Here is a 23,229-nt window from a genome sequence, read left to right on the forward strand (position 1 = left end):
GGCTAGGTGAGAGGGCTTGCACGATGTTATTCCACAGTCAAGCTGCTTGGATACTGCATATAGTTTTACGAAGATATATCTAATGATTAAATGGTTCGAAGCAAGATCGTCGAGTTAATGGAATTAATTTCTGGGGTGTGGGAAATAAACGTCTATTCTGGCGTACACATGGCTTCAAAGCCGTTTAGATGTCTACGTCTACCGTCTTCGCCAATGCGTTGCGGCATAGCCCATTCAGAGTCTCCTCCGCACCAATCATACGTGCTCATCTGTCCCCGAGGTTGGTAATGTACGACGAAGTTAGCCGCTCTCTACACCCAGAGAGGTGTCGAAGCTGCCCGGGACGCAGAGGTCTCGCGCGCCCTGACGGCATTGACTCTGCACGAATCAGCTGAACCCATATCCATGGATAGATCCCACAGCCCGTCGAATTCTACCCAAGAGTACTCGGGGAGAGATCACGTTGCTTCGTCCATGGCTCGCTCCCCATTGCGCTATAAAAAGAAGGCCGAAAATAAGAAGCAAATGCTCAATACAAGAACTGGTACATGAATCCGACTGAAGTTAAACTAAGAATGAATGTCGATTTAGGGATTACAACTTTGCGCTCTCGGCGACTTCGCCAATCTTGAGCTTGCCGCCGTACTTTTCGAGCACCTTTTCGTTGTGGTACTTCCAAAACACCTTTGTCGCGTTCTTGCCGGCGAAGCGCTTGAGGATCTTTTCGCCGCCTGGGTGCTCTGATTGGAAGGCTGGAAGAAGTTTGTCAGCATACGGAGTAGATCATGGGTGATGGCGAGGAAGCGTGTGTGGTGATGAGAATGAGAGAGAGAGCGGGAGGCGATCTTGGCGGAAATTGGGGGGCCAACTGCGGCCATGATGAGGATGCGTGAGTGGTCGCCGTACCTGTGATGTCGTAGACGCCGTTCTCGACAATGAGCCACATGTCCTTGTCGGTCTTATGCTGGGCGACCTCTTGAGTGGTGAACGTCTTGGACATTTTGGCGGTGTTTAGAAGGGGTTGCGTGAGGGGTTCGGTAAATTGCGTTATTGTAAGCCGAGTGTTGACAGGCTACTGGTAGTATTGCAGGTATAGGTCGTGAGATGCGTGGTGAGAAGTTGGTGTGAGGTTGAGGAGAGTTGGAAGTGAGTCGATGAAGAGGAAAACGACGAAAATGGGGGAAGCACGGGGTTTGGTGTTGGCGTTTGTTCGGTGTCGTCGCAGCGGCAATGCACCACACGCTGAACTGCACTCACCGGTCCGAGTGCGTGCGGTGCTGGGCGCGCGCGTGGTTGTGTGTGCCGTCTCACCTTTTGTCGAGTCAAACTTACCTCGGCTCATCTAGGCGCGAACAACGGGGCGACGTCATTCGATTCGTCTGCTGCTGATTGGGGGTGGGCGACCTGACTCCGCCGGCACTAAAGGCCCCAAGGGTGAGGGGAGCACGGGAGGAAACCTGGAGTAGCGAAATGCGGGAGCAAATCACGAGACTCGCATTTCTCATCGGCACAGCTCAGCTTGCAAAGATCCGAGGCTCCGCTGGAGTTTGTGTCCGTACCACCCTTGAATAGAAATGCTGGTAATGCTGGGCTTTTGGGTGTGTGTGACCTTTACTTTTCTAGCCTTTTTTTGTTTTGCAATTACTTCCTGGGCCAAGGGTATCCGGGGTATTGCTAGGGTCGATCAGGCACATGGGATTATGGGAACGATGCCGAGGGCAGATAACAGCCTTGTTGGCCATACCGGGTAGAGATCATGGTACGCGGATCTTCTCTCTCTTAGTACCTGCACACATCTATCAAGATGATGAGCGGCGATGTTAGTGCAGTGTATAGGGGAAATTTCGGACAAGAGAAACGAAATGCAGAAGCAAATCCACAGGAGCACCATACCATGACCAATCCCGTCTAAACCTCAGCGCCAAAAACACCTAGCTAACTATGCAAGTGTGCTCGCATGCCCATGAGGGGAGAGCTACTCTAAAATTGTGCAATCATGCTTCCTTTATCCAGCGCCCGTCTAAACATGTTGGCGAACCCAGCGTTTCCCTGGCAGTCGCTTGCCTCGTACTTTTCTATGGCCTTGGGCATCCACTTCCGGTAATCCTCGATTCGATGTTCATTCTAATGATAGCTGTTAGAAATGGACAAAATGGAAGGGGGAAAGCTTGCGGCTCGAAGGAAAAGTAGATCAAGACAAACGCAAGAAAAAACATACCGAAGGATGCGTGCTCATAAACTCTGGAACCTCCTCTGCTTGCCCCTGCTTAGCCGCCATATCCATACGCTGCCAAAACGCAATGGCCTCGCGCGGGTCGTAACACGCCTCCGCCATGAGCATCAGCCCAATATAGTCCGCCTCGCTCTCCTGCTTTCTCCCCATCGGCCGCGCAAACATGAGATCCATGAACCCGGTGCCCAGGTACTGCACGAGTGCCATGACCGGCGGGAACATGCCCGAAAGTATCACCATGCTGCCGAGAAAGATGTTGGGCCCGATGGACTGCGTCCAGCGCTCGCCGACGTGCTGCGCGAGGTTGTGCGCGATCTCGTGGCCCAGCACCGCCGCCAGCCCGTCCTCGTTGCGCGTCAGGCGCAGGATGCCGCTGTGCACAAAAACTTTACCGCCGGGGAGCACGAACGCGTTGAGGGTTGTGGGGTCGTCAATCACGCGGACCTCCCAGTCCTGGTCCTCGAGCCCGGAGACGGGAATCAGCCGGCGCATGACGCGCTGCACCATTAGCACGCGCGGGTCCCACGAGGGGAGGAACCGGCCGCCCTGGGACTCGACGTCGTAGATGACGCGCTTGACCTGCTGGGCCGACAGCGTCTCGACCGAGGCCTCGGAGTAGCAGTTGAAGCGCCTGCGGCCCGAGACGGGGACGGTCTGGGTGTTGAAGTATACAAAGGCGATGCCCGCGAGGACGGCCACGACGGCGGTGCCGGCGAAGCCACGGGACTTGAAGAAGCGCCCGATGTCGTCGACCGTCATGAGAGGCTTAGCGGTGCGGATGTTGTATTCTCGGAGGACTTCGCGGTGGGCCGGGTTGCGGGGGTCGTAGCCGCCGGGCCCCTTCCCCGCAGCCGGCCGCCGGACCGTCTGGGAGAAGAGTCGGGGATATTGTTGTTGTAGCTGGGCATTATTTCGTATTACTGGGAAGGGAGGGATTCGGGCTTGCTGTCGTGTGGCGGGGAGGGAAAGGCCGGCGAGTTGACGGGGCGCGGCGCGGAGGGCGGGCGGCCGCAGGAGAGCGCGGAGGGTGAGCATGGCTGCGGGCGCAAGGGCTCGCGCCGGAGAAGCGGGCTGGGCCGGAGGATAGGCGCTTCTTTCGTTGCCTCGGCGTAAGAGCCTTTACGCAATTGACGAGCGGGTGCAGCTGTCGCAAGCGGGAATCGAGCGTGGGATTGTGCGATGTGAAGAGCTTCGTTGATGCTGTCATCATTTCGGAGTTCTTGCACGGAAAGAGCTGACAACGGCGATAACGATAAGAAGTGTGGCGTCGGAAATTTTAACCCAGCCACAGCAGGGTCAATTCTTCAAGGTAGCACTGTTGGTACGTCCACAAGGATTACAATCCGTCAACTTTTGACTTTTGGTATTGTAAGCATTCAACCCTTGCGCCATGGGATGTCTAAGCATCATTCGTAGCTTCACTTCATGTCGCCTGAAATCATCAATGCCATGAAATCTCTTTGGGCGCCACCCTCAGTAACGCCAGTCTCAAGCGAGCATCCAGGTTCCTTAGCAGAGATGACGACCTGTGAATAATCACTGGATTGGTCCTCGGTTCTGTCACCTTGCACATGGCTGGCTGTTCCTTGTCCACGGGTAGTTATCGTGAGGATCACTCTAATTGCTGACCTACTAGAATGGGTCTTTCATCCGCTCCTTGTGATCAATCTTCCCCGGTACCCTGCTAGGGTCAGTAGCTCAGACCGTCAGCTTATGGGGGTGACAATTCCCTCACACTTAGGAAGATTTTGGTAATGCGCTGGAATATTGTGAAGATTTTTGATTCCTTGAGTTCAATATCGACTTAGTTCTGGGTTTGCTCGAAATCTTAGACCCGTTTACCTTTTGCCTCGTATTCTCTCATAGACCTCATATTCCAAGACTCTCTGAACACGTAGGAACCCCGTAACATATAATAATGGGCTCCATCCCTCTCCCAGATCTCTCCCACATATCCCCCTCCGCCCTACCCACCCCCCACGATCCCCCCTCCACCGCAAAGATCGTCTCGGCCCTCTCCCTCCACGCTCACTACGAAGGCGGCTTCTACATAGAGACAGACCGCGCCCCAAGCTCGATCCCCTCCCCGTTTCCAGCAACGCCCGCCTCAGCCTCGAACGTGGCAGCACCCTCGACCAACGATCCGGACTGCCCTCCACTGACGACCGAGCAGCAGAGGCGGGCCCTCTCGTCCGCGATATTCTACTACCTCACCCCAACTTCGCCGATAGGCCACTTCCACCGGAACCGCTCGCGCATAACGCACTCCCTGCACCGCGGCCGCGGCCGCTACGTCGTCCTCCAGCCGGACGGCGCAATCGAGAGTTTTGTCGTGGGCGGCAACGTCGCTGCAGGCGAGAGGTTACAGTGGACCGTCGAGGGGGGCGCTTATAAGGCCAGCTTCGTGTTGCCGGACGAAGACGAGGGCGCATCGTCGTCGTCGGTGGCGTCTTCGAGTGAGGGGTTGCTGGTTACCGAGGTCGCTGTACCGGGGTGGGAGCCTTGTGATCAGAACTTTTTAACGCAGGAGAAGTTGTTTGAGTTGGTGGGTGAGGATAAGGCGAAGTGGCTGGAATGGTTGATCAAGAAGGAGTAAATCAAGACTCTGAAAGGTAGGAAAAGGAATAGATTGGGGTATTGAACGCTAGGAAGGAATTTAAAGAACAAGTATGGTATCTTTTTGTGCTATGCAGTATGTTTCTAAAGTCATCATCGTACAGGCCTATGTGCGCCGCTCAAACCGTTGATTCGTATTGCGTCTGCAACTTCTCGCAAGTCTACATGCACAAATATCGTTGCGAGCTATCCTGAGCTCTTATTGCACGCGTGCTGGTGGTTCTCGTTTGAAGCACGGCCTAGTCTAAATTGTCGTCTGACAAGTTTGTCGTGGAAATCAGAAAGGGAAAAGCGGGAAGATAGCCTAGGACTCCGGCTTCGCCATACGTAAAGAACGCCCCGTCTATTAGAAAGTTCGTTAGATCATGTAACTCGCTTCAGTCGGTCATTTCCTTGTTCTCTGACGGACTTTGCGCAGGAATGGCTTCATCCGGGTATGGTTTGCGACCCCATACAACCCAGACATGCTGATAAGCATGTATTTGCATGTTGGAAATGTCTCTGCGGACATCGACCAGAGAAACCTATGTCACAAACTGCATGTCAGAAAACAAGAATGGAATATCGAATAATTCCTCTCGAGTGAGACTTACCTGCACCTCTTCCTGCTGTCTTTCCAACACCTGCGTAAAGAGTGCCATGCTGAATCCGCTGAGGCCGTCCAAGAAATTCTGCTCCCAGAGCCTCCCGACATGCTTGTGCCTGGGGTGCTTGGCCCAGCCGTTGATCGGGATCTTGAAGACGCGCTGGTGGACGTCCACAAAGCCCACCTCCTCATACCACTCTCGCAGCATGTGTGCTCTGGACAAGGGGCGCCCAATCATCTCACTGGCGAGGTTCATGTCGTCCACCCAGCGAGATAGAGGTGAGTCGGGGGCAAGTGTGTCGTCGTCGCTCGTCGCCTCGAGGTTGAAATCCTGGGACTCGAGCCAGCCGCCCGGGCGCAGGGAGTCGAAAGCCTGGCGTATGACTTCGTTTTTGAAATCGCCAAATGACCCGAGCAGAACGCGGGTGTGGACGTAGTCGAAGGGTTCTTCCCATTGCCACGATTGTGCGCTGCCGGTAGAAAGGTCAGGACAGTGTGTACAGGGGAGAAACCGTTGTCAGATGAAATGTCACAACACTCACGCATCTTCGATGTAAAAGTGAACGTTTGGTGGAACGGCGTTACTTTGGATCGGTGACAGGTCGATACCGACTATCTTGGCTTCCGGGTACACATCTCCCATATCCATGGCCCATGCCCCGGTACCTGTGCCGACGTCGAGGATCCGCTTGGTACTCCCTTCGACGGCGATCGGGGCGAAGTGTAACCTGCCGCTGAACAATTCTGTGAGTGCAAGCGATTGAAGGTCTAGACGCTCCTGCTCTGCAGGGTCGTTGGGGAAGACATAGGCTGGATGGAGTGTGTGAGCTTCTCGAATACGAGCCGAGTAGAGGGAAAGCTACGGAATACTTACAGCCTGCTCGATATGCATGATACGTCCTACCGAAATGTCTGGGAAAACACTCGACGTCGTCGGGTAGTGATTCAGTCTCCCTGCACGAACGTTGTTAGTCAGTGTAGATGAGGCTAAAGTAGTTCCGCGTGGCAGGCATTACCCCTCATGAGGATCGGGCTGGTGGAGTTTGTTAGTGACATGAGACGAACGATGGGTAATTAGACCTAGTTTTTTGGGGAGATAACATAAGGGGTCCAAGTCAAAACGTACGTCAACTTCAATGTGGCTGTCGTGCAGGGATGACTTGTCGGGGATTGCCTCAAATGTAAACTCGAAACCATGAAGACGACCATCGGCGACACCTGGTGGGAGAAAGGACATGACTGTGGTCTGCGACATGAACAAGGTGACACAAGATGAGGTGCGAAGCTCGAAGCTCGAATGGCGGGCTATGCTGGATACTTTAGCTGGGCGCTATGTATCCGCCTCCCGGAGCTTTTTATCTGCGAGCTAACGTTGACGGATTCGGAACGACGGTTGTTCGATTCCGGTTGAGCGCCAGCCTCATGGAAGACTGGATGGAACGAGTGGATGCGATTGTGTCGGCTTCTTCGCGATCGATCGCCGACAAGATGATTGGAACAAAGGAGAAGACGCTTCTGGCGTCGTTCTTGTAACGCTGCGGTGGAATTTGTGCACGTGTCTTCGGAGAGTTAAGTTGAAGCGTTTTGGTGCTGCTGCTGATGATGATGATGTAGTCGCCACCCTCTTCGCAGCTATTAAGACAATTGCGAATCTGTTGTAAAGGAGCGGGGGATACAGTTGGACATCAAAGATGAACGGCGAAGAATCGAACGGCCTAGCAGATAACGAGGAGAATCGGAGCCGAGAAGGTTCGCAAGAGCAGTGGCAAATAAGGGCGAACACCAGACCAGATCCCGATGGAAAAACAAAGTTTGGATTATTGAGCTCGAGGTTGAGGTTGTTGAGGTAGGTGGAGGGCGGGAGGGGGGGAAGTGTATGAGCTTTGTGTGTGTGAGTGAGTGTGAGTGATTGAGTGAGTGAGTGAGTGGGTGGATGAGAGTGTCAGAATCTCAGGGTGAGCGAGCGATGGACCCAGACAGCTGGGTCGGTCTTGGTCGGTCTGAACCCGCGAGGGCGGGAAAGGCGGGAACGAAAACACGGGGAGACCCAGACACCCAGACTTGCCAGACCCAACGGGTTGGAACTTGGGACTTGGGTTGGTGTGGTTGTTTGGAATTTTGGTCGTGGTTGTTTGCTCGACTGAGTCCTCCATTAGGACTATTGCTGCGTCGTCTGACTGACACGATAGGTACCCACGAACCCGGGGACCCTGGACCCTGGGACCTGGGATTTCTGGCTCGGCGGTCCTCCCTCCCTCCCTCCCTCCCCTCGCCTCCCATCCTGCTAATTGATTTAGTCTCTACAGATACCTTACCTTAATTATTCGCTGGAGCACATGGGCGACTAAGCTTCCGAGGTTACTCACTGGCCAAAAGCCTGCGTGGGATTGACAGAAAAGAACCCCCTTTTAGAAGTGTTTAACTTTGGGACCTGGCGCTTTCTTCCCCGATTTGCTACCGGATGTCGGGACGTTCTCAAGGAGGGGAGGGGAGGGGAGCAGCAGGGGTGGAGAATGGAAGACGGCGAATGGCCTTTTTATCGGCCGATAAAGGGGAAACCTAGAGGAAGGGGTCACCGAATCGCCGGGACTGGTTACTAGTTACTATCAAGAATCATCTTTCTTATGATCTCTCGAACCTTTACAGGCGTTTCTTCTTTTTTTGTTGTAATTTCTGGCGTAATTCTTTTCCAAGCCCTTCCATCTAGCGGGTGTGGGCTGCTGCATGAGGAGGGGTAAAAGCAAATGGATACATGCACAACGTTTTCAAAAGGTCAGAACCAACGAAGTGTTTTTTTTTCTTCTGCTTCAGCCATGTGCAAACGGCTGCAGAAAAGGAAAACAGGGTGCCTCAGCTGCGGGAGAAGATGGAAAGAAACAAGAAGCGGATCGCAGGTTCAAGAGGGAAAATAAGCCCGAAGTTCCCCAATCAACTACCTATCGTCACCAACCGGAGGTCTTTAGAAGCAAGAAGAGACAAAGAGATGCCAATGTGACATCTGACACGAGAAAAAGAGAGAGGGGTGGTGGGAAGAAAAAGCTCCCATGTGGCTCGGAACCGACAGCCTAGACACACATGTCCAACACCACCACCAGGCTTTCCCTCTCCGAGGATCAGAACTTTTATGCAACCATGCGGACCACCGTATGCGGTGGGAAGCTGCGAAAGTAAGTTGGTTGGCATCGGGACAAAGAAGAGCTGGTGGAATGGAAGAACGTGATTTGCCTATAACAGGTGGGGAGAGCTGGAGTCGCATCCTCTAACACACACTTTAGGAACCCATGCCTTCTTCATACATGAACAAATGAGAGTATCTTCTCGCTCAGCTAGTGAAGCAGATGCTTTCTCTATGGCCTCTCACCACCTTAACCCAAGGTAAGTAAGTTCCAATGGTTGACTATCCGCAGCCTCACGTACCCGACGTTGGAACCGCCCGAAAGACGGTGTGACGGACGGGTCCACGGAAAGGAAAGGCCCAGTCTAGGCAAATGCAGCGGGGCGTGATGTGCATGTGCACTACACCAACAACAACTTAACAAGCCAGCCTGCATGGTTGTCTGTCCCGCCCCTCGGGATCTGAATGGGCGGAAAGGTTTGGCACTAGCTTTACTGTGCCGCACAGAAAACGCCCAGAGCTTAGAGGCGAGAAGCTGTCCCCGGTTCTCGGGCCCTGTTCCCAGCTTTTTGCTCTCGTTGAGTCGTTGAAGCAGAAGGAGGAAGAGACATAAATGTATGAGATAGGTGAGAGTGTGAGTTGCGAGTTTGTGAACCAACCACTTTGCCCAACCATAGCCCAAGGCAGATTGTCTGCCCCTTTCATCCGACACACATTCCTCTCTAGCTGTTTTTCTTAGTTTCGTTTGAAACCAAGACATGGGAATTCCTCCTCCCGGGAAAGACATAATTTTGCCCGTCCCAGAAGGCTGGTTCGTCGTGTTCTGTTGTGCTGTGTCGTGTCGTGAGTGAGCATGTGCGTCCGTGTTCCATGTCTGTGTGCCCTGCCTGCACTGCACGGCTGGAAGCTGATATGTCACAAATTTGTTCATCTCTTGCCAGGTTACAGTCACACAACAGAAATGGGCATTTTTTCTGTATTACCCTATCGGCACTCAGCAGCTTTCGCTCCATCACGCACGCACGCAACGCTGTTTCTTCTCGACCGTAATTGTCGAGATGCATCGAGGTAGATGTCCATTCGCTTCCCGCCTAGACCCAGATTTTGGCGAGGCGAGGTGGGTTGAAGTTGTAGTGAGGGGGTATGGACGATCATGGGAGACACCGAGGTCCGGACACAATTGCCCGGCAAACATGAATTGTGTTTCGCTCCTCTGCTTCACGTCACTTCCATGTGATGATCGCCGGCGGTACGGATTTTTCATTGAATACCAGTATTCAATCGGGCGTTGGAGAAAGATCCAGATCAGGTTTCAGTACGGAAAGTTTGGTGATCGTTCATTGGCATTCCAGTGATGGAATCATGCTTTCGCTATCCGGTCACGTTTGACTATGTACCGCTTGCTGCTGCTGTCCGTCTGAACTCTTAAGACTGCCCGAGACTCGCTAATTTCCGCTGCCGATCAGACGTGCGGATAGTTTGAATAAGAAACCCTGTCCAACCCTGTCAAAGGCCATGGGTCTGCCCGAGTCACCAACCTGTTGGTTCCAAGAGAAGTATGTAAACCACCCGCGAGCATATAATAAGAGCTGCGGTAAACTCCGTTGCTCGCCAGAGCGATGTCGTTCGTCTGCTCGAGTCCCAGGATGTCGGAACCACGGGCGCCAGGACAGAATGGAAACCTGGGCAAGACCCCCCATCGTCCCTGACCCTACGTATAATGGGGGTGACTGTCGCGAAATTTCCAGCTTCGCTTTGATGATTCCTTTTGCCAAGTCAACCCTCCGGCAGGCAAATACTTGATCAGCGTACGGAGGTAGTCAGTACCTTCCGGTCTAGGCATCTCGCCCTTCCCCGGAGTTCCCACATCCAACCAGGCAATAGGTGCCAAGGTGGGAGCCGGAGCGCGTTTGCGCCGAGGCGATATGCGTCTATTGCGTGCCGAGAACCGCGTAAGCTTGGAGCTTTAGTCCATGGTCGATTATGGTACAAAGATCCTCTGCTGTTTCTCTTCTCGCCAAATTCCGGTCATTTTCTTAGCTGTCTTGACTAGCGGTTTGTCTCGTTGTGATGTTTGACTCGTGATGCCCGGCATAATTTTCCGTCCGGTGAGTGGTAGATTTTATTTCGATAATCGAGACTCGGAGGTGAGGCTTCTTGTGGTCTACTTCGTTGACATATCCGCCCGTTTCCCACCTTCCCTTCTTCTCCTCCAAGACCCTCACAACATATCTTTAGTGAAATCCCCAGTACTATGCAGACCTCAGCTAGCATAATTCGGTGATGCCTTGGTCAATGATTTCTCTTCGTAAGGCTTGACCCCAGGTCAAGCGTGCCTTGGACCTCCATTTCCGTTTCCCTTCGTATCGTTGTGCCCAGGACCAAGAGTTCGAAGTGTATCCGCGACATCCGGCTTTGGATCCAATAACGAGGCTCATTGGAAGCCGAAATCGCATAGATCCTGTCCAGTTTCCCGGGTGGGTGCCACAATCTTCTCTTCTTTTCATCTGAGACGTTTCCCCTTGTCATATGGCCAAACTCGGTGATAAGTCGCGCGAGCGCAAAGAAAAGATTCAGACGGAGAAAACTCCTCCGCCTCGCCCTTCTCTGGGTTTTCGTCGTCATCGTCGACATACGTGATATTCTCACCCAAAAGCCACGCGGTAAACCTTTCAATGACCCCTCTTCTTCGCCCTTTCAGCCCGCACGATAAACTCCTCAAAGCTCACCGCGTCAGCACTCTTCCGGCCGACATCGTCGTCAACGCGCACAACACGGCCCCAGCCCTTGATAAGAGCCCGCCAGTAACACACCTCCGCGGCAGGGCTCAGATACCCTCGACCAGAGAACAACGCCCGCTGCCGTCTCGCAATCCCGCGCGCCACGTCCGGGTGATCCTCCAACCACCGGACCGTCGCCTCCAGGTCCGACCAGTCCGGCTTGACAAAGACCATGTTGGCCTCCTCTGCGCGGAGTGTCGTCGGCCACTGCTCCAGTGTTCTTGGTGAGAGTTGATGCTGCTGCTGATGTCGCTGCTGCTCATCCCGCGGCTTGGCTCCGAAAGAAGCAGTCTCGGGCAACTCTGACTGGCCTCCTGATAGTAGGGAACTCGAGTACACCGGCTCAACGAGGTGCGTCGTATGCTGCATCCACTCCAGCGGCGGACTCAACACCACGCTCTCGCAAAGCTGATGAAACTGCAGCCGGCCAGAGTACGACACGCCCCCGGTGTGGATAATGTACTTGTACCTGCAAAAATCTTCAATCGCCAGCGCGTTCGTCGCGTTCTCCCCGTTGTTCGTCCACTCGAGCGCCTGCACGTCGGCCCATCCCGCGTCCTTTGTGAGCTGGATGAGGTCCTGTCGGGATCGCGGGTTCGCACTCGCGCCGTTGTTGAACCACGACGTGCCGCGCCACACGGCCCGGGCATTCTTCTTTTCGAACGGCAGGCTGGCTTCGATCTCGGCGATGGCGGAGGCTGCGTGCGGGAGGGAGCGGATGAAGGGCTGGGTCCATGCCCAGAAGGAGAAGTGGGGGATGGGGAAGGTGTGTCGAGGGGACGAGGAGGAAGAGGACGAGGTCCGCGCCGGACGGCTGTGGGACCAGGTGTGTTTGATGGGCGTGTCCTGGATGTAGAGGTTAAAGTAGGTGTCTGGTAGAGGGGTTGGTGAGGTGAGAATGGCGCGGTGTAGCTGGTGGAGGGCGGCGCTTTGTCGCTTGGTCTTTGTGTTAGTTTCTGAGATTCAAGATCTTTCCATCTCCCTCTGCTTGGAGGTGGAAAGTGTGTGGCATTGGAGCGGAACTCACCTCGATCCATTGATCAGACATGTCCACAGGTCTCGGCGCCTGCAGTATCAGTATTCTATCGTCTTTGATCTGCCCCAGCAGCGAGGCGGAAGCGTCGCCGAGTCCGAGCTGGAACTCTCCCTCGGCCGCGGCCAGGTCAATCTCCTCTGTCAGGCCGGGAAACGTCGCCTGGCATTGTTCCTCGTTTAGGTGGAGGTGTTCGAAATCAGATGCCGCTCCAGTCGCAAGGCCGGCCTTCTTTTTCCAGTCAAAAGACACCGCCGTGGAGTGATGTCCTGTTAGGGGATTCCAAAGCCTCTCTCGCGGATAAAACAGAACGTAAGTGACAAGGACGAGAGTGGCTGCCACGAAAACTGGCCCTAATCGCCGCGCGGCCTTTCTTTGGCGCATTGTTCTTTCACTTTTCTTTGCTTCCTTCCTGGAACGACAGATTATAACATCATCTCAAAGTTTGGTTGAAATGTAATCGAGAGAGAATGGAAATTGAATCTGAAGCAATGTGGTCTGAAGTCGGTATTTCAGATGGTTTGACCGGTCACTTCAAACCGAGGTGTCCCCTGCTCTCAACATGCGACACTGCTGGGGAGCGGGGTCTCCCGCGAAAGAGAGTTTTGCAGCATATAGACGAACCCAAGTGTTAGGAAAAGCAAGTCACTGTCGCTTTATCGGAGACTCGATCCTATGAAGTAGGACCAAACACCTACCATGCCAAGAATCATTGGCTGTATCAGGCGGGGCCGGATATTCGGCATGCAAAGCGATTCGAAAGACACAACTCAAGCTTCCCTGAATTGTGCCGCGGCGACAGAAAGGACCAGGAAAGACTTCCGTACGAGGAAATCAGGAACGTTCGGGGCCGAAATTTTGACCATGGCCTGATTCATCCCCGCCAAGCCGTCAGCGAATCTGTGGTGGGAGTTTGGGTGGCAGGTCCTCCCTCAAAGGATATGCCTTGAAGAGAAGGAGTGTTGTGTTCAGGCGGGGGATCTCGACGCCAATTGGCCTGGAGGTTACTTTCCCCAAACACATGCTCGTCCTAGTCCACCAATCATCTTACACATTGATATTGACCCGTTGCAACGTCCCCCGGATTTCCGCTAGACTGCCGCTCTCCCAGCGGAACCGAAAACTCATTGACATAGCCACGGGACGAAGCGTCTTGAGATTTGAAGCTTGTGGTGGCTGTGCCATCCTCTGCAGTCCCGTGCTGATGGCAGGCTTGACCAGGTATGTCGCAAGTATACAGGTAAGAACAAGACTGGTCACAGCTGCCCTGGTTGACGAAAGGAGGAAAGAAAGTCCTGCCGTGGGGAGCTCTGCGCTGGAACCATCGGTAGCACCGGTAGCACCGACAGATCAAAGTAGACCTGGCCTAGAATTCGCCGAAGAAACTGAGGTAGGTGAGCAGAGGTTTTGGCATCATGCCTAACTCCGTGCTGTGCACTGAAAGTCACGAAATAGCCGGCAACTAGCGGAAGCTACGGCACATTCTCCACCTTTGCCGGAGCAGTCTACGGCGTCTTCCCGGTCGATTGAAAGGACAACATGCCGTGGCCCCGACTCAGTGTCAACCTTTGGGGATGTCTCAGAATTCTGCCCTAGAGGAAGTGCCTCAAGTCCCAAGGGTTCTTCAATGTACAGTAGTTTTATGGCAGTTCTTTGTAACCTTCGCGGTATAGCCCGGCGGCCTTCTGGGTACCATCGCAGCAATGACGGCCCCGAACACCGGAAATGAGGGGCGTACTTGCTTGGGTGACACAGTGGGTGGTTGTTTGCATTGCTCAGCATCATCTCGACAATAGCCATAATCTCCTGAAGACCTAAACTTGGAGCAAGCTCACAGACCATCACTAAGTCCCGTGCCGAATCCTGCAGGACCCGAGCCTCATCTTCAAACCCAACGTCGACTTTAACATCAATTTCACCTTCAAGGTCTTCCTCATCTTCAGTCTCAACTCAGCTGAACTCAGCTGAACTTCTATTCAGCAGATTGTGCACGTGTTCGAGGACTTAGCAGAACATCATGCGTCTAGGAGATTGGTGGGCCACACAGGCGGAGTTGATGAAAGAACAACGTCATAATCAAACAAATGAATTAGAATCGTTGTTGCTTTTCGCAACAATACGTACAAATATCTTGCGCCTGCATAGAAAAGGATTCATGGTCCTTTGCGGCTTTTGTAAAGCAGCACAGCCGGCACCAAGACTCAACTCCAAATAAAACCGTTTCCATGCCGTGTTATTCACTGTTCAGAAGCCGGGGACGCCCGTACCCTGGGTGTCATTGATAAACTAACGAAATAGCGGCCAAGCCATACATCAAATCTAGTGCTTCATGCGAATTAAGAGCAAATGCCCTTTGGATATCGTTTGTACATCCAGCAATAGCTGGGCCAATCTTCATGGCTTCAGTTTCTTACAACAGGAAGGCACCGAACATGGTGAACAGGGCGGCCAGACCGGCGACAGCCAAAGGAGCCTTCTCAATGGGGCTGCCAAAGGTCATGCCAGGAGCAGCGTTGGAAGAGCCAGTGGCGGAAGCGCCGCCGGAAGCACTGGCAGAGGCAACACCTCCGGTGGTCTCGCCGTCTGAAGCAGAGTCACCAGCGGTCTGGGAGCCATCGCCACTGAGACCGGGGCCAGTACCAGCACCAGCGGTCATGTACTGTCGGTTTGTTAGCGGCCTACTCTTCCCAAGGAACAGAATGGATATAATTTACCTTCTCGGCAGCGGAGGGGATGGTAGGGATCTTAGTGGGGTCGACCATCCAGACGGAGTCAGAGGTAGGGCAAGCGACAGAGTGGGAGGTAGCGGCGGCACCACCATCACCAGTAGGGGCGGGATACTTGGAAAGAGCGCTCTTGAAGTTGGCGTACTCGTCAAGCTCGGAGACAGTGCTGCCGCTGATCTCGACGATTCCGTACTTGTTGGCCTCCTGTGAGTACTCGTACATCAGACCACCAGAGTAGACGCCGGTCATCTCAGAGTTCATGAGAGCCTCCATCTCGTCGAAGGTACGGGTGTTGGTGTTGCAACCGTACTCGGACAGGCTGTATCATTGGTTAGTTTTAGGAAAGCAAACGGGGAATATTCGTGTTGCTTACAAAATGGGAATGCCGTAGTCGGTGAAGTTCTTAACCTTGACGTCCCATCCAGACTGCTTGAAGCTGGAGCTGCACCAGGAGTAGTCGTTGAAGGCGAAGAAGTCGGAGCGGGCATCGTCGCTACCGCAGTTGAAGTACTCAGCGGACTGCATGCGGTTGTCGGCGACATCGGCGGCAGAGTAGCCGACGGGGACGTGGCGAAGGCCGCGGGAGGCCATGTAGTTCTTGATGTCGCGGGTAACAGCCTTGACGTAGGGGGCGGTCAAGGTGGTGTTGGCCTCATCGTGGATGACCTCGTTTCCGGAGAAGAAGGCGAGGGTGTTGTCGTACTGGGCGAACTCCTCGACGGTGGCGAAGACGCTCTGGAGGTAGACGGCGTTGTAAGAAGGGTGAGGGTCGGCGCGGTTGATGGAGTACTTGGGGTTGTTGACATCGGCGACGAGGTAGATGCCAGCGTCGGCGAGCTTCTGCATGCACTCCTTGTGGTCCTTGGAGTTGTCGACGGAGTAGACACGGATGGTGTTCACACCGAGGTCCTTGAACTTGGGAATGTCACGACCGCAGATGGTGGTATCGGCCAGGGGGTCGACGTTCTCGGAAGAGCCACCGGGCTGGTAGTCGATACCACGGACGTAGAAGCGGGTGCCATCAGCGTAGAAAGCTATTCATGTCCATGTCAGTCAATTGGGTCAGAACGATGCGATATTTGGTGATCCATACCGTTGCCGGAGGCGGAGACTGCGGGCAAGGAACGGGCCTTGATGGGGGCCTCGCGCTCAGTAGCAGTAGGCTTGGCCGAGACGACGGACAGGGCCGCAAGGGCGGAGATGGCAGCGACAGACTTCATTGTGAATATGTGTGCGAAGGAACCAAAGTGAATTCCCAAAAACCCAAGTTGATGATCAGAAAGTGCCAAGCGGTAGAACGTTCCGAAAGAGTGAGGAACAGTTGAATGTGAGCTGCGAAAGGGGTGAAGTTTCGGAGTCCAAAAGGGTTGTTGATTAAAAGGGTTGGTCGGTTTAGTGAAAGGTAGATGAGGAAATAAAGTCAACCAAAGCGAGGGAGTTGACGTGTGGGTTTATTGAAGAGGAAAGGGAGGCGCACTCGAACCCGGGGAAAATGGCAACGAGAGGTCGGATGAGGATTTTGAGAGAGAATGACGAGAAGGAGAGAAAGAGAGAGGTCGGGCGGGAAGGAGGGAGGTGGATGATTAAAAAACGGCGTGATTGACGGTAGTGGTACGCAGTACTTCGCACATTACCTGGGTTGTTAGTGTATTCGTACACTAGGTACTCCGTACCTGTAATTCGTACGAGCGAGTAACCAAGAAGGAGGAGCAGGGCAAGCCGCATAGTGGAATTCGTTCTTTGCAACCCACACACCCCCCAGACTGTGGGAGGTGAAGGTCTCCACTACGCGCCCTCTTTCCCAGTCTCCGAGTCTCCTCCCAGACTTTGCGGCCCTGGTCCAGATTTCCCTTGCCTTGCCAGCTTGCCAAGGAAAGGACCGACAGGAGTCGTGGACGGTGGACCACGCCGCCCGGGGAGGAAAGGAAGGGGAGGGAAGGGATCAAGGGGGGGAATAGGAGCAGCAGCCGTTCATTCGCCTAATTGATTCTAGTGTCTCGTTGTGTCTGTCAGACAACCGCACCATCGTCCTTCACTGGCTGGATGGCAGCTGTTCTCTCTTGCTTGGACGTTTCTCCTGGGAAGACATTTGCGAGTCCAATTCAGGGGACGGGAAGGGAAGGCGTGGGTCACAATTCTCCATTAATATGAACCTAAGAGGAAAGAGGGGTGTGGCTGCAGACAGCGGGAAGGTGGGATGGAGCTGAATCGGGTTCCCGGCAAGCAAGAGCAAAACTCAATTGGCTGTTGAGCTGGCACTCAGCCGGTGGCCCTTCTTAAAGCCACACCCCATCTTGCTCAATTTGATCAGGTTGTGTATTGTAAACACGGGCAGAAAGATTATTGGTGATGTAATTCTGTCAGGTCGTCCAGCGTCCGTCTCTGGGCGCGTTGCACCGGCGCGTCTGGGCACAGGCTTTTTGTCCACGTCGTCGACAAACCACCGCCTTGCGACTTGCCGTGGCCCGTTTGGCTCTCTCACGCTCTACTCCGTATGGGTACCAGAAAGAGAGGCAGCACATTTTGCTTTATTCCCCATCCGTCGCACCTTGGAAACAATCCTATTATTCCATCCCCCATTGCTTCAAGTCGCCTGGTCGAACCCGCTGAAACGCAACAAAAACGACGATCGCCTTTGGAACCAGCCTTTTTCGAGGCACCGAGACGCTACGAACTACTCCGTAGTAGCACTACTTATCAGCATGCCTTGCAATGCCGCTGAGCCGCTTGGCCGTCACGCCGCCTCCCAGTGCCAGTCTCACTCAGCAATTCGTACCTGATGTGTTTTTTCTTTCCGGTTTGGCTCGTATCCCAAAAAACTCTTGTTGAGTATCTGTGCCTTTAATCGCCACAGCCATAAACACGCCTCCGGACGAAAAAAGAACACGAATTTCCCCACACACCATCGAAGCACCATTGCCTTTCACTGCTGCCGGCTTGCCGCTACTATGTACTTGAAATTCCAACTCCACGAAGCAGGGCATCATCTATCCATCTGACGACAATCACGATAACAAAGACCCACCGACCAAAATTCAATCCTCAAGGTGGTACTTGGCTACAGTACTCACTCAATCCCATGTGCTCATGGCCCCAAGCATGTCCGTCTCACGGTCTCACCCACCCTACACCCCTTTTTTTGCATGCCGACAGAGACATTACGACCCAGCCGCCAGTCAGAAAGTGGAGATCAATCCCCATTCTTTGCCCCAGTCAAAAACGACATTCCATGCACTGCCACAGCGATCAATGGAGGTAGGGAGCGCCCCTGCCAGTCCCTGTCTTCCGATTCCGCGTCCTCTCGTCACCACCACCACCACCACCACCACCACCACCACCACAATCCACTGGCACCACACCTGCACACCAACTGCAGTCTGCAACTAGTTGTCGACCTTCTATCCAGTTTCCTCCACTTCGGCCACCGAGAAAATCCTCAAACATCTCCTTCAATTGGCCAAGACCGACCTCCAACGCGAGAGAAATGATCCCAAGAAAGCTCCAAGAGAAAGACCATGCAGCTAAGAAACGGCCATAGCAAGACTCACTTCGCTTCGCCGGCGATCTAAAGAATGCCGCGCCGCGAAGTCCACGTCAACACTGCCACCGCCCACCGAGACCCAACCTCCACCCCGGCCCGGTCTGGTCTCATTCTCAGGTCTATCGCAACTCTGCTGCCGTTTGATGCCGAGTAGATTGAACTTTGAAGCCCAGACGCAGAACGGTACTGCGTACACCAATCTGCTCGAGTCCAATCCCTTTGGCCTATCTGTACGGATCAGGATACAATTATCACCATCCCCCGTTCGGACTGCGACCTACGAGGCTACGACCACTCCACGAGCCCATGCACTGATGCAGACGAGAAATTATCCGATCGATGATCATATTTCGAGTCCAACGTCGTGGGTTCCACTACGTCAGTCCCGCCCATTTCAAGGTGCCCAGTTTCAGACCAACCTCGACGTGCTACCGATTAGATTGAAATCTTTTGCCTGGGTCTTTGCCTGATCGTTGTTACCAGAAAAAGAACACATATCGCGGCCAATCAATCCAGAACTGGATACAAATAAACTGAATCCCTCTCCGTTTCTCTCTGTTCGGTCCGTCTGCCCACTTCCCCCTGGCATGACGCAGGCCACTTATCCAAGTTGAACAGGCGGCCAGCCATCTCTTCAAATGAAACGGCGTCTGGTCAGCTGCCTCCATTCAGTCGCCTCGTCCGTCTTCCCTGCTTGGAACTTTGGCAGTGAACCCTGACCGACTTTGCCTTACAGCTTGCAGGCATACGGCGTCCAAGCCGCCAAAATTTCGCAGTCGCAGGAAACAAATGCAGCCCTTGGGCACAAGAAATTGCATCCTCGATTCATCCCAAATTACCCCCCTTCACCCCTCCATCTTCTGCACGCAGCACCCATTCTGTGTGACACCCTTCAGCGGGTTTATCAGGGGTTATCCGCCCTCGACTGTCATCTGATTGGTGCTTGGCCAGTGCTTGGCCCGTTCTTGGGGACATGGACTACTCATGGGAGTCCTTTTCACCTTTGGCCTGATCTTGGCCTCGAACTGTTTGCTTTGCTTTTGCTTTTTGGGAGACTCCGAATCCATGCCAAGTTGCCAGACTTGGCTCCTGCAGTCTATCCATACACTTCCAAGCGGCACCGAAGAAGTAAAAAAAATCTCTCAAGAGATTACGCTCTACAGAAGCGACCCTTGGCGGATTCTTGTGTAAAGAACACTCCAGTCTCTTCGCTGTTCTCTCAAGCCCAGGCCATTTCCCTTTTCCTTCTTTACACTTACTCGTCGGGCCTCGTCATCCTCCAGGTCACACCCCGCAAAAGGCCCGTGGGCTCTTGCAGCGAACTGGAATGGCCATGCCCTGGCTGGCGGGTGCCCGCGTTACTGGCAGCGGGAGGGCCGGTTGGGATCTCCCCGATCCCCTTTCCCCCCTTCTGCTCGCTCCCCTTTTTGCCTTTTGACCGCAAACGGAATGGGCCACGATCTCAACTCCTGGTAGGGGAGACGATGCCACCGAGTGCTTGCAGGGGGGGATGAGAATCACCAGTGACGCCCTGAATTTTTGGATTTTTGGTGACACTGACAGGTACATTTGACGTTTCTGTCTATCAAGGTGGTCAGAACACTTTCATTACTGTCAAACCTCGCACACGTACACGGTGAAACACCATGCGAATGGATCTATTCGCAATGATGGGGGCGAAAAACAAGAATGCTTTGCTATTTTCAACTACTTCAAAAAAAACCACCGGAATTGAGCCCCCTCCTGATGCTCCAACTCGACTCCCGCCGACTTATATGTAGAAAAAAGAGTACGGAGCACTGAATGCATGCACCTTAACCTATGCTACTTCGTTCTCTCGATCTCCGATACGCAGCGACATCGTCCAGCTTCGATTTCCGCCGCTCTCTCTGGCTCTGATTTCGCTTCACCAGTCGGACGCTGGTCACGCGTTCCGGGTAAAACGTTGCCGCAGGATCCGCTGCTCGAGGCGGCTCTCGATAACCCCCTCTCTCCGTCTCAAACCCCTTTTGTTGCGTAACGTGCTTCTGCGGTATCTGTGGAATGTCTCGCAGCACAATGTCCTCCGCCGCCGCCGCCGCAGGCGGCTTCAAGGTCCTATAACTTCTTCGTCTCTGAGCACACGACTCCTAGACTGCCTGGACGTAGCTTGCAGGCACGCTCTTCGTTGCGCCGCCCTTTTCGACTTCGGCCCAACCGTCGCCCGGATCGTCCTTGATGAGGACAAATCTCTCGCCCTCCGTCATACTGTGCTCTGCGTCGCTTTGCGCCGTGTACTCGTACAACGCCTCCACGTACTTGAGTTTCTTGGCTCCGCGCTTCGGAGCGACTGCCGGCCCCTTCTTCTTCGGTCCCGCTGTCCCAATCGAGGAGCCAGAGTTGGAGTACGTCGACTCGGGCCGGGCGGACGCTCCGGTGTTCTGCGCGACCATGGGCGATGGTGGTGCCCAGTCGACATAGCTGGCGGGCACAATGCCTTCTTTGTATCCTGCGCGCACCTTGACCCAGCCAGTGCCATCTTTGAAAGTTTGTTAGCAAATGGGAGTAAATCTGGCGAGGATGAAAACATACCATCAGGTTCTAGCATTGTGACTTCCCGGCCTTCGACTACAGATACTTCACCATCGCCACTAGCTTCAAAGGTGTAGAGCATCTTGCCCTTCTGCTGGTCTGGAGAGCCCGACCCATTCGGCGCGCTACCAGGTAGTTCGCTGATATAGGCCGCTGGCGGCGGGGCCATGACCCTCTTACGGGCCGTAGTAGAGCTTACGGTCGACGCAGGAGCAGCTGGGCGGGGTGTCGATGGCTCAGGAGGAACCTCATCTATCGGGGATGTCGGGCCCCCAGTGATCGACCGACGTGCGCTATGCGCGTATCCTGAACTCAAGGAGTTCATCGTATTCGATCTCGTTAGGGTCGGCGAATCTGTTGCGACGGTTGGAGAGGACGCGGTCGGTTTCAACAGCGAGTTGGCAGCCTCTTGGCGTTCGGCCTTGAGCTTCTTTCGTTCATCCTTCGTCTGCTCGCCTGGGCAGTCGGCTGGAACCTTCATCTCGCACTTGTTGTGACACGTATAGCCACAGTCCCTGCAGTCAAAGCCTTTGGCTGATAATCCCCATATTCTTTCACCGCAAAGGTCGCAATTTGTTGGAATCTTGAAGGTTTGCGCCTTGAAGTTATGGTTCTTCGCCCCAAGTGTCACGTCTCCCACAGCCGAGGTAATGGTGGACGTCTCGACTTCAGCGGTCACTCTCCGCCTGTCGACGGCGTGGAGATCTTCCTGCAAGGCGAAAATTTGCGTAACCACAAGAACTTCATCCTTCTTCTCGGTGCCCTCTCGTATTCTTTGCTTTATACGTTTGATACCCTCAACCTCCCGTCTTTTCTTGTCAACCTCTCTGCGCAGGTCTCCGAGATGAGCTTTCGATTTACTGAGTACGTTACGGAGATAGATCTTGGCGGATTCGTCTACAATCATCAAGTCGTCGTCATGCCATACGGGACTAGGCTCAAAAACCTTGTCTGGTGGCTCGTGGAATGCGCCGAGGTTGTGACGGATATACATCATAGAGTCGAGGTGAGGCTGGTTTCTGGAAATCTCGGTTGCTAGCTTTTGCATCAATCCTTTACTGCTCTCCAGCATAGCCGCTTCCAATTGGGATGCGACCGTCCACAGACCATTCAGCTTCATGGTACGGAACTCAGCCAAGTCCTGCAGACTGTCCATGACCTCGGGAACGTAGTCATGGTAGTACCGCTCTTTTTGCTTGTTAGTGACATTGATTGCGATCAAGTATGTGTTCTTGACGTTATTCATGTCTAGAATCTGCTGTTGATAGGCGCTCTGCGCTTTGGCCTTGTCAAAGGACGATTCAGACTTTTTGCGCTTGCTTTCCACTTCCTGACAAGCAGCATCGTATTTGGCCTTTGTCTTGCGCAGGTCCGCGTATTGAGAGTCCCTTTCGTGTTCGAGTTTGCCGGCATAGTCGGCATGGCGCTTGCGCAGCTCTTCAAAACGGGTGCCGAGGAACTTGAGGGGTTCAGCCACTTGAGAGAGGAGGTTGTTGCCGTATCGATCGTGTTCGTCGGCTCGGGATTCGAGTGTAGTAAGCTGCGTAGACCAGGTAGTCAAGGAAGCGCTTTCGAGAGAACCTGGTGTCATGGCGGGGGTGTCGCCGACGCTGAGAGGCGCTGACTTCTTGTTTTTCTTTTCGAAGTACTTCTTGGCCAAGGCATTGAGCTTCGCAGCATATTCCTTTTCGATGGCACTCCTTTCGCGGTAGAATTGCTGTATTTCGTCGAGCCAGGATATGCCGTGAGCAACCCAAGTGTTGGCGGGCTTGAAGCCATCCTAAAGGACATGTCAGCGTCTGGAGGGGCCAAGCCAAGCCGCGGGGGAAACTGCGCGCGGAATACGGACCTTGAGCTCAGCGCCGAAGGTCGGCGCAACATCTACGTCCGCCATTGTCCAGACTTATGCTGTTGAAACAGCATGCAAAGGTTGGGGATCCAACAGGTCAGTCTAAACTGAGTGCGGCGGCCAGAGGTGTTGTTGGGAGGAGGCGGGAGAGGGATTCGTGATGGAATCCTCCGAAGGAG

General features: G+C 53.9%; 9 protein-coding genes across 9 annotated transcripts; 3 read left to right on the forward strand and 6 right to left on the reverse strand.

Moving 5' to 3' along the window:
* Positions 1-594: 594 nt before the first annotated feature.
* Positions 595-1,000, reverse strand: CABS01_05922 (cytochrome b5; the record flags this gene model as incomplete). Its single annotated transcript, XM_060539290.1, has 2 exons — positions 595-752; positions 907-1,000. The coding sequence occupies 2 exons, from the start codon at positions 998-1,000 to the stop codon at positions 595-597; spliced, it is 252 nt and encodes an 83-aa protein (XP_060404685.1).
* Positions 1,001-1,980: 980 nt separating this feature from the next.
* On the reverse strand, positions 1,981-3,268 carry CABS01_05923 (peptidase family M48; the record flags this gene model as incomplete). The annotated part of the gene is made up of 2 exons (XM_060539291.1): positions 1,981-2,124; positions 2,219-3,268. The coding sequence occupies 2 exons, from the start codon at positions 3,266-3,268 to the stop codon at positions 1,981-1,983; spliced, it is 1,194 nt and encodes a 397-aa protein (XP_060404686.1).
* Positions 3,269-4,151: 883 nt separating this feature from the next.
* Positions 4,152-4,829, forward strand: CABS01_05924 (uncharacterized protein; the record flags this gene model as incomplete). The annotated part of the gene is made up of 1 exon (XM_060539292.1): positions 4,152-4,829. One exon carries the CDS (start codon positions 4,152-4,154, stop codon positions 4,827-4,829), a length of 678 nt encoding a protein of 225 aa, XP_060404687.1.
* Positions 4,830-5,226: 397 nt separating this feature from the next.
* CABS01_05925 (methyltransferase) lies at positions 5,227-7,588 on the reverse strand (the record flags this gene model as incomplete). Its single annotated transcript, XM_060539293.1, has 8 exons — positions 5,227-5,373; positions 5,443-5,905; positions 5,978-6,245; positions 6,310-6,389; positions 6,452-6,468; positions 6,562-6,745; positions 6,813-7,067; positions 7,506-7,588. The coding sequence occupies 8 exons, from the start codon at positions 7,586-7,588 to the stop codon at positions 5,227-5,229; spliced, it is 1,497 nt and encodes a 498-aa protein (XP_060404688.1).
* An 891-nt stretch (positions 7,589-8,479) lies between these two features.
* On the forward strand, positions 8,480-8,814 carry CABS01_05926 (uncharacterized protein; the record flags this gene model as incomplete). Its single annotated transcript, XM_060539294.1, has 2 exons — positions 8,480-8,606; positions 8,711-8,814. 2 exons carry the CDS (start codon positions 8,480-8,482, stop codon positions 8,812-8,814), a joined length of 231 nt encoding a protein of 76 aa, XP_060404689.1.
* Positions 8,815-11,222: 2,408 nt separating this feature from the next.
* CABS01_05927 (uncharacterized protein) lies at positions 11,223-12,747 on the reverse strand (the record flags this gene model as incomplete). The annotated part of the gene is made up of 2 exons (XM_060539295.1): positions 11,223-12,266; positions 12,358-12,747. The coding sequence occupies 2 exons, from the start codon at positions 12,745-12,747 to the stop codon at positions 11,223-11,225; spliced, it is 1,434 nt and encodes a 477-aa protein (XP_060404690.1).
* A 2,026-nt stretch (positions 12,748-14,773) lies between these two features.
* Positions 14,774-16,309, reverse strand: CABS01_05928 (glycolipid anchored surface protein; the record flags this gene model as incomplete). Its single annotated transcript, XM_060539296.1, has 4 exons — positions 14,774-15,022; positions 15,078-15,408; positions 15,463-16,123; positions 16,183-16,309. The coding sequence occupies 4 exons, from the start codon at positions 16,307-16,309 to the stop codon at positions 14,774-14,776; spliced, it is 1,368 nt and encodes a 455-aa protein (XP_060404691.1).
* A 2,959-nt stretch (positions 16,310-19,268) lies between these two features.
* On the forward strand, positions 19,269-20,144 carry CABS01_05929 (uncharacterized protein; the record flags this gene model as incomplete). The annotated part of the gene is made up of 2 exons (XM_060539297.1): positions 19,269-19,309; positions 19,367-20,144. 2 exons carry the CDS (start codon positions 19,269-19,271, stop codon positions 20,142-20,144), a joined length of 819 nt encoding a protein of 272 aa, XP_060404692.1.
* A 615-nt stretch (positions 20,145-20,759) lies between these two features.
* CABS01_05930 (uncharacterized protein) lies at positions 20,760-23,095 on the reverse strand (the record flags this gene model as incomplete). The annotated part of the gene is made up of 3 exons (XM_060539298.1): positions 20,760-21,148; positions 21,202-22,981; positions 23,051-23,095. 3 exons carry the CDS (start codon positions 23,093-23,095, stop codon positions 20,760-20,762), a joined length of 2,214 nt encoding a protein of 737 aa, XP_060404693.1.
* Between the last annotated feature and the right edge of the window lie 134 nt (positions 23,096-23,229).

This window comes from Colletotrichum abscissum (assembly GCF_030869225.1).
Source record: "Colletotrichum abscissum strain IMI 504890 chromosome Unknown Scaffold_12.1, whole genome shotgun sequence".
Classification (NCBI taxonomy): Eukaryota; Fungi; Ascomycota; class Sordariomycetes; order Glomerellales; family Glomerellaceae; genus Colletotrichum; species Colletotrichum abscissum.